The sequence below is a fragment of the Heloderma suspectum genome, chromosome 4 (genome assembly GCF_057233095.1).
Source record: "Heloderma suspectum isolate Gila_16-S chromosome 4, 16-S_ref, whole genome shotgun sequence".
NCBI lineage: Eukaryota > Metazoa > Chordata > Lepidosauria > Squamata > Helodermatidae > Heloderma > Heloderma suspectum.
Genome location: NC_139461.1, coordinates 137213613 through 137232039, shown reverse-complemented (window position 1 = coordinate 137232039; position 18427 = coordinate 137213613). Strand labels below are relative to the sequence as shown.

The following is an 18427-nucleotide window of genomic DNA, read 5'->3' as shown; positions in this document are numbered from 1 at the left end:
ATAATTACAGCATGCCTTGAATATTTTGAATTTAGTTCAGACATGGAAGCAAAAATTAAAATACATGCAATGCAAACAGTGCCAATGATAATCACATTGGGAGAGACAAATTTAACATGAAGTTAGTGATGTGAGTTTTCTGGAAAATTTTGAATTGAAAAACTGTGTAGAGTAATTTGCATCAGAAAATTTTCAGTTTGCGTCATTTGACGTTATAAAGCCCTGTATGGCTTAGCATGAGGATACCTCAAGGACTACTTCCTTTTAGGTGAACATTCCTCAGAGGTCCTTCTCAGTGAGTTCTCACATCCTCTGAGGTGAGGTGGGTGGTGACCTGAGAAAGGGCCTTTTTGGTGGTCATCCTCCATCTCTAGAGTGCACTTCTGAAGGAGGCTTGCCTGGCATCAACTTTTTCTGCATCTTTCTCTTTGTTCAGGTCTCTTAGATGCTATTCTGATATGTGTTTTTAACTTGCTGGCTCTGGTTTTATGTGGTTTTAACATCCGATGATGATTAATCTGCTCTTTGAATGTTGTAAAACATAGTTGAATGTTTTAATTGTTAATCATTCTGGAAACTGTTTAGATTTAAAAAGTGTTACTGGAAAGCACCATTGCACTGCTATTTTCTGTGTACCTTCATAAGCCTCTTGGCTCAAAATATTACATTCTTTCTGGGAAGGTGAACTAGTAAGGCTCTAGAAAACCAGAATAAAGTGCACTTGAAAGCTATGTGTTTTGGACAAGAGAGTCCACACCCTCTATACCAGTGGTTGTTTTTCCTGTGGACCCCATAAAAATTGGTGGGGGTCTTGGCAGACTATTTAATAAACAAAATAGAATAATTTTGTTCTACAAATTAAAGCATATACACATCTCGTATTTTAATAACTGTAGTCTTGCCTTTCTAATGCATTGGATGTGCCTGTTTTTGTGAGCAAAGTTCTGTGAAACTGGGTGTAAGGTTTGTCAGCTTTAGATTAGATCAGGTTCAGCATTCATTAGTATTTGGAATTGAGGGAGGCCAGAGATGAAAATCCCTTTTTTCTTTGGTGTTAGCATCATCATCAAAACCAGTGTCATATTATGAAAATTGTGGGCTCTAAGCCAGTCTGCTGAGAAGAGCCCTTTTAACTGGTAAATTGGAGACTGCACAGTGCTGTATTATACAAAAAACAATGGGCCCTAGGTCAGGGCCCTGTTGGCCTGTTCAGTAATCTGGCCCTGGTCAAAACAGCCTTGATTTCCACCACCAGAAGAAATACAAATATTCTTGACCGTTCTGCAACACTATTATTGCCTGTTGTGCAGCTGTGGACAACCTGAATGGACCTTATGGATCCTAGTTTGAGAACTTCTGCTCTATATGTTCTCATAGGACTTCATGAAATGATTCATGCGGATATCTTCATCCTGTTGCTAATCTAATTAAAGCATCATTATATCACTTATTGGTTGGTTATATAGAGAGCCCTGACATTTCAAGTACTTTAAACTCCACCTAAAGTCTAGACTTCCTTCCTTTGTTAAGCAGGAACAAGATGTTCTTCTTTTGTGACGTTTGAAATCACCCTTCCAGGACCCTATACTTCTGTGATTCTTTTGTCATAGAAACCCATATCTGATTTTGGATCCCTGAACTCAATAAGTCTCCTGAGACCTCCATAACCTCCACCCCACCCCACCCCACCCCTGCTGCGTCCTTTATTAGTTTTGCTGGCAGACAAGTTTTTGGAGCTGTCACCTGGGTGGCCATTCTTGGCACTTCCTAACGCCATAGGATTCCAGAAAAGGATCTTGCTGAGGAAAGTCTCTTCTTCGTAGCTTCTTTTTGGATTTACCTTGACAATAAGGATCCCAAAGTCCTCCCCTTGTGTGCCGATAGACCATAAGGAAGGAGAGGTATCGCTCCCTCGTGTTCTTTCGCTCGGTAGCTTTTCAATTCCCGCTGCAATCCCCCTCCTCTTTACTTCGCAAAACTAAGCAATCACTGGGGCTGTTCACATGACATGACACCCCGCCATGGGTTATTTAACCCTTGGTGAGGCTGTGGGGTGCATGCAGCCGCCATTTTGAATATGCAACCCCTGCTTGGTGTTGCCATGTCATGCGAACCTGGCAGGCATGGGTTTTGTGAGGATTAAACAACCCATGGTCAATTTTATGGTTATGCAAAAGTTGTTTAACTTAGTCTGGAACCCCAGACTAGGTTAACCCTCGCATAACCCATGCTCACCAGGTTTGCATGATATGACAACCCCCAAGCACAGGTTGCATATTCAATGTGGCACCTGTGGGTTAAATAACCCAAGATGAATTGCAGTCTCCATGGCTGGTAGCTGTGGTAGGGTATAAATATATGTAGGTAAATAAGACTTTTGAATTACCACCATTCTGTTCTAAATGGTCTCTAGTGCCTGTTAAATCTACCACTTGGAAGGGATGTAACCCACCTACTACCCACTCTTTCACTATGTATATAATAAGGCAACATGGAAAAAGCTGAAACTTTCCCCCAGACTTTCAGTGCATATCTTTGGTTTGGAGAGGCTGTTCTAATCCACGGTGCTCCATCTTTGTTCAGTACTCAGTTTTGACTATTGAGCCAGGATGTGGTTTTTAGTTAGCCTTGATAAATTAATCCAGAGTAAAAAGGAACTCCTCGCAAATATGTGTCTACTCTGTTTTCTTACAATTATTATATGTTTGTCAAGTGAAGAAAGCTATTTTCATTAATCCAAAGTATCACTGTTTGGATGGCTCATAGGAACATAGGAATCTGCCTTATACTGAGTCAGACCCTGGGTCCATCTAGCCCAGTATTGTTGACACTGACTGGCAGTGGCTCTCCAGAGTTTCAGGCAGGAATTTTTCCAGTCCTACCTGCAGATGCCAGGGATTGAACCTGAGACCTTCAGCATGCATAGCATGTACTGCAGCACTGAGCCACAGCCCCACCTTAAAACGTTATTTCTTTTAAGGTCATGTGTCATTAAGCTAAAGTCAAGTGTAAGATTAATATAGGATGGCTCCGTTATGTGACTTCATAGGGTGTTAAATACATATATTGTTGGGCAGAGATAGCACTGAAAGTCGAAGTGAGAACATGGATGTCTCTGAAACAAATTTCTCTTTATTTTGTAAATTGCAGCTTTTCTTCTAGGGTAAAATAAAATTTTGTCAAATGGGACAGCATTATCTGTTTGGATATATGATGGCAATGGCTCTTTTATAGTGATCATCATTCTTTAAAAGCTACAGTTGTTTGTTTGTTTGTTTGTTTGTTTCATTTACTAGTATTTGCCTTCTTGGAAACCGCACGTTAGTGAAAGGCGATTACACTTGTGCCAAATATATTGAAGTAAACAATGTAACACTGACAACCTCGCTGTGGAGAAAGTTCTGTGGTAGTAGTCCCTTTCTAAATGCCACATGTGATGAATATTTTCATCTAAACAATGTCACAGAAATTCAAGGAATTCCTGGAATTGCAAGTGGAGTCTTACTCGGTAAGTCTAGAACCAGAGACGTGACAATTGAGTTTATAGTGACAGGTGCTGAGAGTAGCTTGTATACAAGCCAAGGTTTTCCAGTGACAACAAGCATATAGGAAGGATGTGCTTTAGCTCCTCTTCTTCTTAGGACCAGTTTACACTTACTGTAGTTCCTACTAGAGAGTAAAATTTCCAGAAATGTTGAGGCCATGGGAAAAAACATATTTTTTCTTGCAGGGAGGGGTGTCAGAAGAATTGGAAATCTTAGAAAAATTGAAAAATAAGCAATAGCGCTCTTTACAGATCTAAAGTCACTTTGTTGCTTTAAGACAGCTTTCCCCAACCTGGTGCCCTCCAGATATTTTGGATTTCAGCTCCCATCAGCCTCAGGCAGCATGGCCAATGGTGAAGAATGCTGGGCAGTGTTGTCCAAAACACCTGGAGGGCACCAGGTTGTGGAGGGCTGCTTTAGGAACATAAAGCAGCCTTTCTGTTCCTAAAGTTATTTTATGTCTGAGTTGGTTTGCTCATAAAATTATTATATTTGAAAACTTTTAAAATTAAACTCAGCAGATTTGTAATTATTGTCGGAATAGATTAGAACTACATTAAATGACTGCTATAGCATCAGAAACACAAGACTGTAGAACAAGAACCAAGCTGTCAAGAACGTACATTGTACCGACAAGAACATACAACGGTGACTCTACTCACATTTTGGGAAACTGAGCAAAAATGTCTATCAGTAAAATATGCTTTAGATCAATAATTTTAATAAGGAATGAAAGAACTAACTATGCTGGGAATCTTACAGAGAGGATTAAAAATATTTTTCCTCATGGCTTCATTATTTCCAGACATTTTACATCTCTAGTCTTCCTAGGAAAGTGTTTCTATTACATAGTTTTTAGAAATAATTTTGGGTGAGTAAAGGCTGGGTAACAATATATAAATACTTTGTCTTAAATTCTAAAAGAAAATATTTCATAATCCAAAGCTGTTTGATTTTTCCGTTTTTTTTCCGGACCTTCGCATCTCTGGTTCCAACGCATTCTCTTCAAACTGTTGTGAATCCCCAGATTGCAGTGGTCATTTGTAAAGATGTAGTTCTCATAGCTGGTACCTCCCATAGGAACTATTCCGTAGTTCAAGGCATTTCCTGCACCAGGTGGCATCCCACCTTCAGCACTCTTTCTCCATTTGTATAACTTTTGAATACCTTGGTTTTTTTATGTAGTCCATTTAATGACTTTTATGTAAGATTTGCATGCATGATTTATCCCCGCTATATAAGATCCCATTTCCCCTAGAAATTAAAATAAAAACCTGGCTATGTAGGTCAGTGTAGCCAGCTTTACAAGTGATGGTTTTAAGTAATATTCCAGAAACGTCCAGGTCATTCAAATAAATGATGTTTTCTTATTGATAAAGATAACTATTTTGAAGAATATTGAAGGCCCTGCATAGAGGCTACTCTTTATTTAAAAAACCTGATATGAGTGACCTCAATCTTGTGCTTATTTCCTCACAGATAATTTGTGGAGTGTATATGGAGACAAAGGGGCAATTGTGGAGAAACAGGATCTCCCATCGGTTCCTGCTCTAGAAGAGGCAAAAGTCAAATCAAGCGCATATGTGTATACAGATATCATGACCTATTTCACTATGTTAGTTGGGATTTATTTTCCATCTGTGACAGGTATTGCTCACTTTCTCTCTCACATAACTGAAATGATTCTTTGTGCGCTTAATTAGAACTTAATTTTCTGCTTCATTTGTCTAACCCTGATTCCGCTTCCTGGAAGTCAGGAGGCAGGCCCTTATATCCCCACAGACTGGAGTTGCTTATCGCCAAATTCGTCTTCGTGGTCTCTGTGCATCACGCATATGAGCTCTGCACCTATTCGGGAAACTTCCATAGCTGAAGATTGTTTTGGTGGGAACCTTCCCCCACTGTCCTACTGTGCATGTCCCTAGCAGGTTTCCACCTAGTCCCCCAGTTCACTTTTGACCGCCATAATGGTTGCCTCATAGGGAACATCCTGCTTTTCTATAGCGTTTAAGCGATAATTAGGTGAAGTTTTTTCTTCATTCTCTATTTGTTATCTTCATTTTCTTCTTATCTTCATTTGTTCTTGTTTTCTAAAGAAAAAAAGATTATGATTTACTTAGGGTTAGCTTTTAGTCATTGTTCGCGGTCCCTGATTGTTGAGTGGGCCACATATAGCATTAAAAGCACCTTTTCAAAAGTGAGTAAAGTGTGATAATAAGTTGCCTCCCGCTGACGGGCACTCACTTTGTTTGTTTTGCCTGGGGGAGTCTCATGTGGTGGAAACCTGCCCACACTGTCAGGGCTTCTCTAACCAGGCCTGTCGTAATCTCTCAGATCACCTTAAGGCAGTTCTATGGAAAAGGGTGCTGGAGACAGCAGAAGCGCAGAAATCAACTGAACAGTGGGCAGAAGAGAGGTCGCTGCAGTCAACAACAATGTCTCCACCTGCACCTGTCTTTCCAAGTCCTTTGGTCCCAGCCTCTGGGCGATTGGACTTCCAGTCACTCATTAGCTCTGACCACAGCTAAAAAGATTTCTAAGAGAGCAAGGGAGCATAAGACCTCATTGGATACCCAAAAGAAGGAGAAAAAGAAGGAGAGGAAGAAACAGTATAAACTGGTCTCTACACCCAGTTTGCTGCTGCCACCACAGTTGGTACCAAGACCGAATCTGACCCAGGCTGCTTCTACTTCAGAGGGAGAGATAAGAGACACTTCTCCAGCTAAAGAACGTTGCAGCCCAAGTCCTGTGACACTGATGATATTATTAGAACTGAATTTTCTACTTCATTTGTCTAACCCTAATCCCGCTCCCTGGAAGTCAGGAGGCAGGCCCTTATATCCATGTGTTCCTAAAGAGCATCACCTTTGAGGAAGGTCACCATATTCAATTAGATCCTTTCACTGTGAGAGGGAGAGGGATCCATATCCGGATATTTTAGTAGGGAGCGATCCCGTTCTCCACTTAGGGATTGGGAAAGATATCCAGACTGATCGCTTCCCCCATGCAGACCTTATTATTGGGATGAGCAGCAGTCCCTAGGGACCAAGCCATGTATTGTGAGCAGATGAGGCACCTGGGAACAACCTCCCCCTGATTCTGGTAGCTGCCATCAGCAATGGTGTCATACCCATTAGAGACTGACTTTTTTTCTAGCACTACTGCCTGTTCCTCCATGGTCCACTTCACTTTGTAGGGAGGATCCAGTGCCAACTACCACAAGTATAGACAGGGGCTTGAACGTGCCTATGGGGTAACTTCCTTCGGCACTGGTGTCCGTACAGAAAGACACCAGACAGCACCAGGAGTCTTCCCTGCATTATACAGGTTGCAGCAAAAAAGATGCAGAGTTCCTGTTTCCCCGTCCCAAGCCAAATTCCATAACAGTGGGATCTTCTCCAGGGTGCTCACAGAAGACCCATGCCTCTCCAACAGGTAAAGAAGGCAGATGTCTAGATATGCTGGAACGGCACATATATTCATCGGCAGCTTTAGGTCTTCGAGAGGCGAATTATCAAGCCACTATGGCTTGCTCCAGCTGTTCTTGTGGTACAGGATGTCTTCATTTTCTGCAGACTTACTTGATGACCAGAGAGAGTTGGCAAGGGTGTTCCAGGAAGAAGCACTCAAGCTGTCTAGGCAACAGATCAACATGACTCGCCATCAAGCTGATTGTGAAGCCAAAGCCATGGTGGGAGTTATAGCTTTACGCAGACATGCATGGCTCAGGTCAACGGGATTAACTGCGGAGGCACACTCCCATATCGAGGACCTTTCCTCTGATGGGGAGGGTCTATTCAATTCTAAAACCAATGAGGCGATGGATACCATCCACCTTACAAACATCATTGCTAGTTTTGCCAGTCCAGTAATTATCAGCCCCGTCAGAGGCAGGACCATGTTTTCTGGTACCAGAATGTCCAACAACAGAGAAAAAGATCTGTTGGGGGTCAGTTCCTCCAGTCAAGAGCAGCGTCAGATACTGCCTCAAAGCATTGACTTTGACTCCTTCCATTCTGGTCTGCTACTGCGTTTCCTTTCCCAAAATTTGGAGATCTTCTTTGTCATTTTTCCTCACTTGGACATCGATAACTTCAGATGCTTGGGTTCTCAAAATCATTCTGAAAGGATACAAGATAGAGTTCAGTGTCCTCCCTCCCCTCAGTACTGGGTGGGTAACTCCTCCCTCAGAAGTCTTACAATTGGAGACAGACTCTCTTATTTCAACTATTGAAAAAGTCATCCCATACTTAGAGAAAGATGGGTTTTTCTCCTGATACTTCATGGCACCAAAACGTTGTTGGAGGACTTTGCCATATCCTAGATTATAAGAGATCTAAATTTTTATCACCCCAAGAATATTTAGGATGGTCACATTGGCGACACTCCTTCCACTTTGAAAGAAAGGCCTCTGGTTCACAGCAGTCATTTAAAAGATGCACATTTTCATATAGGTATCCACCAGTTGCACCAGAAATACCTCCCTTTCATCATGGGATCCGTCATGTTCAAGTTCTGAGTCCTGTTTGAGCTAGCCACAGCTCCAAGGGTATTCACAAAATGCATGGCAGTGGTATGGGGACACCTTCGGATGCTTGGAATATTGATACATCAATATCAATGACTGGCTGACAGTGGCAGCATCCTGCCAAGAAGTGTTGAGGGACACAGTAATTATCTGCAGTCCTCTCACAGATCTGGGCCTGTTTATCAACAAGAAAAAGTCCAGATTGAACCCGACACAAGTAATTCCTTTAATCGGGGCTGTACTGAACTTGATGCCAGCCAGAGCTTTCCTACCAGAGGACTGTGCCTTGATCTTATGCAATCTGGCAGATGACTTGTACCACTGCCAGAGAGCTACAGCCTTTCTATAATCCAATGACTTCCAGGGCTTACAGCAGCTACAGTCTATGTTGTGCCTTCGGCAAGACTACGGATGAGACCCCTGCAAAACTGGTTTCTCTGTTCCTCGCACAATACTGAAAATGTGCGCAGGGTGCTGCTAATGATTCCAATGGGAATTGCTCAGACACTTCGTTGGTGGATGGACCTCTGTAGTCTCCTTTAAGGAGTCCCTTTTCTCCAACTGCTTCTGTCTCAAATTCTCATAACAGATGCTTCTCTGCTAGGCTGGGGAGTGCACTGCAGACATTTAAGGATACAAGGCCTGTGGTACCTCAAAGAGGGGCATCTTCACATACATTTTCTAGAGCTGCTGGCAGTTCGTCTATCCAGAGACAGTGGTTGGGTTCGACACCCACACGTTCAGGTCCTCAAATTAACAGTGTGGAGGTTAGTTGGCAGGAGGAGTCACACACACTCTCGCAGGGACTGAGATCTCTTTTGGAAGCTGCTAAAAAAAACTGCAACAAGACGATTGTATACCAGTAAATGGAAGGCATTTACCAATTTTGCCAGTGTCTGTAATTTGGATCCCGTGACTTGTACTTGTAATGGGGTCTTTCATTTTTGAATTTCCTTTTTTAAGAAGAGGTTAAAGCGTTTATCCATTAGAGCCTACCTAGCAGCTATCTGTGCTTTTCATAAGCCAGCCCAAGGTTTCTCTATTTTTACACATCTACTGGTTAGACAGTTCCTGAGACGACTGAAGAATTTGGTTCCCCCCGTACACCCACCGGTTCCACGATGGAGTCTTTCAGTCATCCTAAAGGTCCTAACTTCAGCAGCATTCGAGCCTCTCATTACCATTGACCCTCGACTACTTTCTTTGAAAGTAGCTTTTCTGGTAGTAATCACATCAGCAAGGAGGTCCTTGGAACTTGTGTTGACCCTCCATTTCTAGTTTTTCATATGGATAAAGTGGTTCTTAGACCAGATTTAATGTTCCTTCCTAAAGTGGTTTCCGATGTTCATGTCAATCGGGACATCATTTTACCAACTTTTTTTCAATCCCCTTCACCTCCATTGGAATCAACCCTCCGTATCACTGGACGGAGTGAACACTGGACGTCAGGCGGGCACTAGACTTTTACAGGTCAAGGACTGAAGGTGTGTATAAATCTCAACCTCTATTCCTCTGTTACTGGGGACTGAAAAAAGGACTGTCAGTCTCACCACAGAGATTCTTGTCCTGGATAGTGGATACGATTAAGTTAGCATACCAGATAGCAGGACTTGACCTGCCCGATTCCATCAGAGCGCATTTGATGAGCATTTGGCCACATCGACAGCCTTTGGAAAGGGCATATCGCTACTGGATCTCTGTTGGGCTGCAATATGGGCAAAACCCTCAACATTTATATCGCGCTGTAGACTGGATGGATGGTCCCGACAAGACCGCGAGCTGGGTATTGGGCAAGCTGTCCTGTCACAACTGCTGCGATAGGATTGACATACACCTACCCTCCTCTGGTAAGTGAGCTTGTTAATCGCCCATGTGTGTGATACACAGAGAGCATGGAGAAGAAAGGCAGGTTGCTTACCTATAATGGTAGTTCTTCAAGTGCTCATCTGCACATTCACACAACCCACCCACCATCCCCGCTTTGGTGTCAGAGTCTGTACTGAGACTGATACCAAGGTGTGAAGATTTTCTATTGGATCCGAGGCTGCATTTGGCAGTCTCAAGGAACTGAAGGACTAGGTGGAAACCTGCTAGGGACATGTGCAGTAGGACGGTGGGGGAGGGTTCCCACCAAAACGATCCTCAACTATGGAAGTTTCCTGAATCGAAGCTCCACGCACGCGTAGAGCCCATATTTTATTTATTTATTTATTTAATTTATTAATCTCCCATCTGGCTGGTCACCCAGCCACTCTAGGCGATGTACAGCATATAATAAAACAGTTTAAAACAATAAAATTCTACAATAAAAACGTAACCCACCCCAAATGCCTGCCTGAACAACCACGTTTTTAATGCACAGTGGAAGCTCATTAAAGAGGGGGAATGGCGGAGTTCCCTAGGGAGGGAGTTCCACAGACTGGGGGCCACCACAGAAAAGGCCCTCTCCCTCATCCCCACCAGTCTAGCTGTCCTGGCTGATGGGACAGAGAGAAGGCCATCCGAGGCTGATCTTGTTAAGCGGCCTGTCTGGTGTTGCTGGAGGTGCTCCTTAAGATAGGCTGGGCCAGAAACATATGGGGTTTTAAAGGTCAAAACCAACACCTTGAATTTGGCCCGGAAAACAACTGGTAACCAGTGCAACTCCTTCAGCACTGGAGTGATGTGATCTCACCGGCGGCTGCCTTTAATCAGGTGAGCTGCCGCGTTCTGTACCAGCTGCAGCTTCCGAACCGTCTTCAAGGGTAACCCCACATAGAGCGCATTACAGTAGTCTAAACAAGAGGAGACCAGGGTATGTACTACTGATGGGAGCAGATGGTCGGGAAGGAAGGGGCGCAGCGGCCGTATCAGATGGAGTTGATACAGCGCTGTCCGGCTCACAGCTGACACCTGAGCCTCCATGGACAGCTGGGAGTCCAAAATGACCCCGAGGCTGCGGACCTGGTCTTTCAAGGGTAGCCGTACCACATTCAACACCAGGTCAACATCCCCCAGCCTCCTCTTGTCTCCCACCAAAAGTACCTCGATCTTGTCAGGGTTCAGCTTCAGCTTATTCCTCCCCATCCAGCCATTCACCATCTCCAGACATTTGGACAGGGATTCTATAGCCAACCTTGGTGAAGATTTGAATGAGAGGTAGAGCTGCGTGTCATCCGCATATTGATGACACTGCACCCCAAACCTCCTGATGATAGCCCCCGGCGGCTTCACATAGATGTTAAATAGCATTGGGGAGAGGATGGAACCCTGTGGCACCCCACAAGTGAGTGGCCACGGGTCTGAAACCTCCTCTCCCAGTGCTGCCCTCTGGTACCTGCCGGGGAGGAAGGACCGGAACCACCGCAATATGGTGTCTCCAATGCCCAACTCCTCCGGGCAGTCCAGGAGGATACCGTGGTCAACGGTATCAAAAGCCGCTGAGAGGTCGAGGAGAACAAGGAAGGAGCATTCACCCCTATCCAGAGCCCTCCTCATATCATCCACCAAGGTGACCAAGGCCGTTTCTGTCCCATGCCCAAGCCTGAAGCCTGACTGAAATGGGTCTAGATAATCAGTTTCTTCCAAGTGTGCCTTCAACTGCATCGCCCCCACCCGCTCAATCACCTTGCCCAAAAATGGCAGATTTGAGACTGGGCGAAATTTGTTCAGAACTTGGGGATCCAAGGAGGTATTCTTTAAGAGCGGTCTTATATGTGTGAATGCACAGATGACCACCTGAAGAACTACAGTTACAGGCAAGTAACCTGTCTTTCTCAAGTCTACCCTTGCTTGTTCCTGTGTTCAAGAAAACTACATCCATGCTTCCAAAAACTTAATATGTTTTTTTTAACTCCTTTACTAGATTTAATAATTTACCTCCATGATTTTCAAACTTTCTTTCTTCTGGGTACCTTTTCCGCATTGACCTGGTTCACATGCTCACTGCAGCCCACCATGGCTTATTAGCCACAGTGGGTTGTGGCCCCCGTGGGTGCCAAGTTGCCAGTCCAAGCTCCCACCTCCACGACTTCTCATTATGTGAGAACCTGGCGAGGGTGGGTTGTTAGGGTTGTTGACAAACCACCCAGAGCCCTTGGGCTGTTTAAGGGGTGTGGGTGGCTTGTTAACCATCTCAACAACCTACCCTTGCTAGGTTTGCACATAACGAGAAGCTATGGCGCACCCCCACCGACCCCTGAATATTCACAATGGCAGCCACTGCTGCAATGGGAAGCCCCATGGGGAAATTCACCCATGGTGGCTTCTTGTTATGTGTAAACCAGGCCGTTGACTTGTCTGCTGAGAAACTATAATGCTGCAGAAGTTTCTGGGGAGTGTTCTATGGCACATACTTGGTATATGCAGGATGCTGGCAAAGTAAGCTGGGCCTTTATCTTGCTTCACATGAACTGAGAGTGAACACACCCAGCGCTTTCTGACTGCATATTGTAAGGGCAGATCAGTAGTGATAATAAGTCACTATTAAGCCATTATTACTGCTTTTCTCATTGAGGAGCTGCAATAAGCTTCCAAGTAACCCCAGGGTTCTCCTGAATACAGTTCAAAAACCACATTTATACCTTATTTCTGTTTTTTCTGCTGTCTTGCTGAAACAATTTTCCTCCCAACTTTCTTTTCCCTTCTCATCTCTGCACTGGAGAGAGAACAATAACTGGATGCTTGACCACATTGCTAATGGATACCATCGTATCGTATAAGTGTCTACAGAGAAGGACTGTTCCATCCTCCATAATTCCACACAGGCAAAAATTGACATAGAAATTGACATACATATCAAGATTACTAGAAGTCTCAGTGTTTGTTTCAAGTGCAGCTTAGGTGGTTCCTGTAAAAAGCCCTGCTACCCCGGGTATAGAACTTCGGTGGCCTGTGAGGCTGCCTAATGTTCATTTAATGGCATTCAGTCCTTTTCCATATTCATACATGTTTTCAACCACAGCACCTCTGGCTCAGAATTCAAACGTGCAGTTCAATATTCAATTTAGTGAGTACGAAAAAAATGTTTTAGTGTTAAAATCTGAGTACTTGGTATTTGGGTTTTGCTGGCATGGGAGATGTATTTTTAGGTACAGAGTATAAAGAAGTCCTGTATATGAGACAGGGTGTATTATTTTAGTATGACTGCCAGAAGAGAGAGTGAACTGGAATTTTGTCAGCTTCTCTTTTTGTGCCTGATACAGTATGGTCTTTGTCTTGCTTTGTGTTTCTTTGATTCCTGTCAGTAAAGGAAGAAGCTGTCTGAACTTGTTCTCTCATGTAAAGAATACCCTTGGAACTTAATAAATTTGCCATGGTCATAATGGTCCTCATAATAGCTAATTGGCTGAAAAGTATTGGTTTTCCGTATTGTATATGGCACTCTTCTGTGTAAATCTCCAGTATAGCACAACCTGAACTTTTGGACTTCCATCTTATCTCCAGTCTTTCTGTTCATATCCCTCCACCTTTCCCCAAGTATATAGGTAGACCAGCTTCAGCCCTTGGCAGATGTATTTTTTATTCAGGAATTAATCTCACTTCTAAAGTGGTGAAAAAGTATTCCCATTGCAAAAATCTTCATGTTGGCAAACCTTTAGGTTTGCTAAGAGGAGACAGTCTTGTCGGAATAGGTGGCAGGCTTATTGTAAGAGGACTAAGCAGTTGCAGCAGTGTAGTCTCATCTGACAGTGTGAACAAGTCTTATCCATCTTTCAGTTAAGATTCTAGAAGGCAACCTGTGATGCATAATGGTTCAGACTGGACCTTCATTCTGTTCACATCTTTGTACAAGTGCACACACACAGAGTTGACTAAAATGAACCAAAAGTTTCTAGTTAAACCTTTGAGCATCACCAGTACAGAAGTACTGAAATTACTCCAAAGGTAATTTCCCAGCAGTGCCCCCACCATTTATATTTCCACAAAAATGTATCTTGTGCTTCTTCCAATGCTTTTTTGCTGTTGGATTTGGGTTAAGTTATTTTGTTTCTCTGCTTTGTATTGTCAAGTATGATGTATCAGGAAATTATTGTAAGATATATAAATTCATAGCAATACAGAAATAGAAAGTAAAATAATGGTCAGCGAATTACCTGCCTTGAGGCGAGAAACCTTCTACTTGATGTATCCTAGACAGAGGCTTGTACAGCTTCTATCCAGTGCCCCATGGCTTTAGCCATCTTTCTAGGCCCAGCAGAATTTAAAGAGTAAAAGATTTTCCCTACCATGTAACATGAACGAATCTTCTGACCAGTAAGGAAGAAAAGAGGAGATGCAACCTCCCTGCCAAAGACCCTGTTGCTCCAAGGGTCCTTGGTGGGGGGTTGGATTTTGCCCCCGCCGCCAATTTTTGGTACTGGGCGCTTTTAAATTCCTGTACAAGCCTATGGAGTGATAGGCTTCACAGGCTTCTATAGGAACTTCAAAGCCTACCGTGCCAAAAGTCAGCTGGAGGGGGGGTGACATCCAACCCCTCTGCCAAGGACCCTTGGGGCAACAGAGTCCTTGAAGGGGTGTTGGATGTCATCCCCCGCCCTAAGGATCGCTGAAGCAGCTTTCATTTTGACAGCTTTCAAAATGCAAGCTGCTTCAGCGATCTTTTCCCAAAATCGGGGATGTGTGTCTATTTTTATATGAAGAAGCGGGGAGGAGGGGGCCAAGTGGAGGACCTCCCTGAAGGTGCAATCCACCCATAAAAGCATGGGAAATCCACAGGTAAGTGGGTAATTTTAAACCTTTTTCCCTCCACCCCATGGGGTGGGGTGGGGGGAAAGGTTTGAAATTGCCCACATCTGAGGGATTCCTATGCTTTTATGGGTGCACTAGCCCCTTAGGGAGGACTCCAATCGGCACACCACTCCCCCTTCCCTCCCTGCTCCTTCCCATGAAAGTAGACGTGAGTCCCTAAAGATCGCTCTCACTGCTTCCGTTTTGACAGCTGTCAAAACCAAAGTGGCTTGAGGGATCTTTACAGGGAAGAGGAACAGTGTGCCTGGCACCCCAAAAAAGCATGCTAGAGACGCAATACAGGCTATGCTCTCCTGCACCATATCCTTCATGATTTGGAGCTGGGAGGGGGGCGGTGACAGTCCCTCCAATGTGCCATTTGGGCACCATTGGAGGGGCTGTCACTGGCAAGGGGGAAAGGGCACGGGCAGTAGCTTGGCCGCGATTGTGAATGCCGATTGTGGCCCCACTCGGTAAGAGCAGCAGGGGTTTCTGCCACTCTTGCTGAGCAGCTCGCTGCCTGATGCACTGTACCCGTGATGGGCTGGTACGTCTGGGTTCACATGACACGCCAACCGATTGTGGGTAAAACAACCCCTGCTGCAGATCATTGGTTATCATGGTGGGTTGTTAGGGAAAAACAAGCCATCCTGATAAGAACGGTCCGGGTTCACATGACATGCTAACCAATTGTGGGCAGTCACCTATGATGGGTTAGCATGTCGTATGAACCCAATCATTGGCACCCTCACCCCAGAGTAGCTGGCACTTCTTAGAGCTCTTCAGACACTCTCCGTGGCCTTCTCAATAGTTTCCACTCAATACAGCTTGAAGCTTTTGTTTATTTTCTCACCGTCTCAGCTCTCAACCTGTGCTGATTGACCTGTGCATAGTCCTTTGCTTGATCTGGATGATTAAATACTTATGCATGTAATTTAGCCTGAGGGGTAGTGGTGTGCTGCTGTTTTAATGTACATTTAATTTCTTTCTCATTATAGCTGAGCAGGTTACATCTAAAGTTAATATCAACTGATTTTTTTTCATTGTTGCTCAACATAAATAATCTAATGACATCCCATTTTATGATGCATTGTTTTGTTTTTAGGCATTATGGCAGGTTCAAACAGGTCTGGAGATCTTCGGGATGCTCAAAAATCTATTCCAACTGGAACCATTCTGGCCATTTCAACTACATCATTTATCTGTATCCTTTTAATGCAAATTAAGATGTCCAGAATTCATATTTTTGTTTTGTATATGTTGTGGTCTGCTTTTGAGGGTATGTTGTTTGCTTTGAAGGGCACATTTATTTATTTATTTATTTATATACCGCCCAATAGCCGAAGCTCTCTAATATAGCATAATATAGCAAAACGTAGCCTTGAGGGAATCCTTAACATTTTACTTAGTTCCTATATTCAAAATAAATAAGGATGTTGGGATTAGACCAACCAAACCCCTCGCAGAAAGAATTAGCTTGACCAGGTGAATAAACCTATCCTAGCTTATTTGGTAAACACTTCATTTTGAGTGATGGGTTAAGCCAGTGAGACTTAAAGCATTCATATTGGTGAACCACAATGGACTGACAGCAGAGCTTTATGCTATTTTAAATGGAAACATAAGTACCATTACAGGGTTGTTCGTTTTAAATAATTAAATTTAATGCTTTTATGTGATATATAAAAACGAATAAGTTGTTGTAATGGGGTAAAGTGTAAAACAAAAGGATGAAATTCTAGGAGGGAAACCCCCCCCCCTTTTCTACCTGTACTTTTTCATTTTTAGTATGGTATATGTGGAAACAGAATTTAGTCTAGACAAAATCAAACACTTTTAGGTCCTGCTGATTTCAGTGGGAGAGTTCAGCACATATTTAAAATATGAAGTTAAAAATGCTTAGCTTTCATTAGAATGTGCCTTAATGTTATTCTCCTGATGCTTCCAAAAGTCTTAAGGCTCTCTTCCCACCCACCAACTTTATGTGCATTTAAGTTCCTTGAGTCTTAATTGCAGATCTGTCTTGTATAGTCCTTTTTGGAGCCTGCATAGAAGGAGTGGTCTTGAGAGACAAGTATGTAAAAGAGCTTTTCCCCCACATCATTTTTGGAGGATGCATGTGCACACATTAGCTATATCATATGAATGGAAATGGGGTATGGGAAAGTGTAATTTTCTAGAAGCAGGCCTAGAGGATTCAAGGTCTGCTTTCTGAAACAGATGTCTGTTGCCCTTTCTAAGTTGCATTTTTGTTCCTTATAAGACATGCATGTGTGTGTCCATTTTTATGCATGTCTTTCTAAAAGTAATTTGTCCCTGGGTTTTGGTGAACTGAATTAGCAGATGGATAGGTCTGCATAATTTGCTAAACTCTTATTTCTTGTTTAATGTTGCATGTGATCTTTCCCCACAAGATTTGGAGAAGCAGTTAATGGAAACCTAGTGATCGGTACATTGGCATGGCCCTCTCCATGGGTTATTGTAATCGGCTCATTCTTTTCCACATGTGGTGCTGGTCTCCAGAGCCTTACTGGTGCTCCCCGGCTGCTGCAGGCAATTGCGAGAGATGGGATTGTACCATTTCTTCAAGTGAGTATTGTGTAGTTTTTTCATTGCTTTTACAGTTTTTCTGGAAAATAAATCCATTGGGTAGCCCAGTCCTAAGCTCTTGCTTTAACTGAAGTGAGGCACACGGATGTTTTCCTCCACTTGTCATGCGATTGTTGCAGGTGGGACTTCATGTTGGCCTTCTCTCAAGTGTACAGTTCTGAGGCTTGGTGGTCACAGCCTGTTGGAGCAAGAGGCATTCAGGCTTTATGATGCAAGGAGAGGTGAAGGCATGGTTGGAATTCACTGAGTTGCGTGGAGAAAAATCAGGTTGAGCCCTTGGCTTCAGAGTACTGGCACGTTCTGTATCAGAAATGTTCCATTTTGTGAGTGTTTGTTCCATACTTTATTTATTCATTACATTTGTATACCACCCAATAGCCACAATTCTCTGGGAGGTTCATAAAACAAAGCTTAAAACCATAAAATATAACAACGTAGTAAAACACAGTATAAAAAACTTAAGTTTAAAACAGACTAAAACCAAAGTAGAAACCAAAGTAAAAGCCAGCAGCAGTGCAAAGATCTAAAAAAACACTAACAAAATTTTTCAACCTGAAAAAATAAAAAGGTCTTCATATGGCGCCTAATAGACCACAATATAGGTACCAGGGAAGCCTCTATGGGGAGGCCATTCCACAACCAGGGTGCCACCACTGAAAAGGCCCTCTCCTTAGTAGCCACCTGCCTCACCTCATTCAGCAGGGGCACTGGGAGAACAGCCTCTGAGTCCAGGCAGGTATATATGGGAGGAGACGGCCTTTCAGGTAACCTGGTCCTAAGCTATTTTGGGCTTTGTAGGTTAATACCAGCACTTTGAATGTGGCCCAGAAATAGACTGGCAGCCAGTGCAGATCATAAAGCACTGATGTACTATCAAATCAGCTGGTCTCTGTTAACAGTCTCACTGCCCTGTTTTGAACCAACTGAATTTTCCAGTTTCAAAGGCAGCCCTACACACATTGCAGTAATCCAAACATGAGGTTACCAAAGTGTGAATAACTGCACCTTGGCTATCTCTGTCCAGATAGGGTCATAG

General features: G+C 43.4%; 1 protein-coding gene across 15 annotated transcripts in view; it reads left to right on the top strand.

Annotated features, from left to right (window-relative positions):
- Positions 1 to 18427, top strand: part of SLC12A7 (solute carrier family 12 member 7) — a 165523-nt gene that overhangs the window by 103715 nt on the left and 43381 nt on the right. For all 15 annotated transcript variants that reach the window (XM_084850652.1, XM_084850656.1, XM_084850644.1 and 12 more), the window contains 5 exons: positions 3297 to 3508; positions 5025 to 5192; positions 15887 to 15985; positions 16798 to 16855; positions 17196 to 17370. In XM_084850652.1, coding sequence (XP_084706778.1) covers positions 3297 to 3508; positions 5025 to 5192; positions 15887 to 15985; positions 16798 to 16855; positions 17196 to 17370 — 712 coding nt within the window. The remainder of the gene's footprint in view (positions 1 to 3296; positions 3509 to 5024; positions 5193 to 15886; positions 15986 to 16797; positions 16856 to 17195; positions 17371 to 18427) is intronic.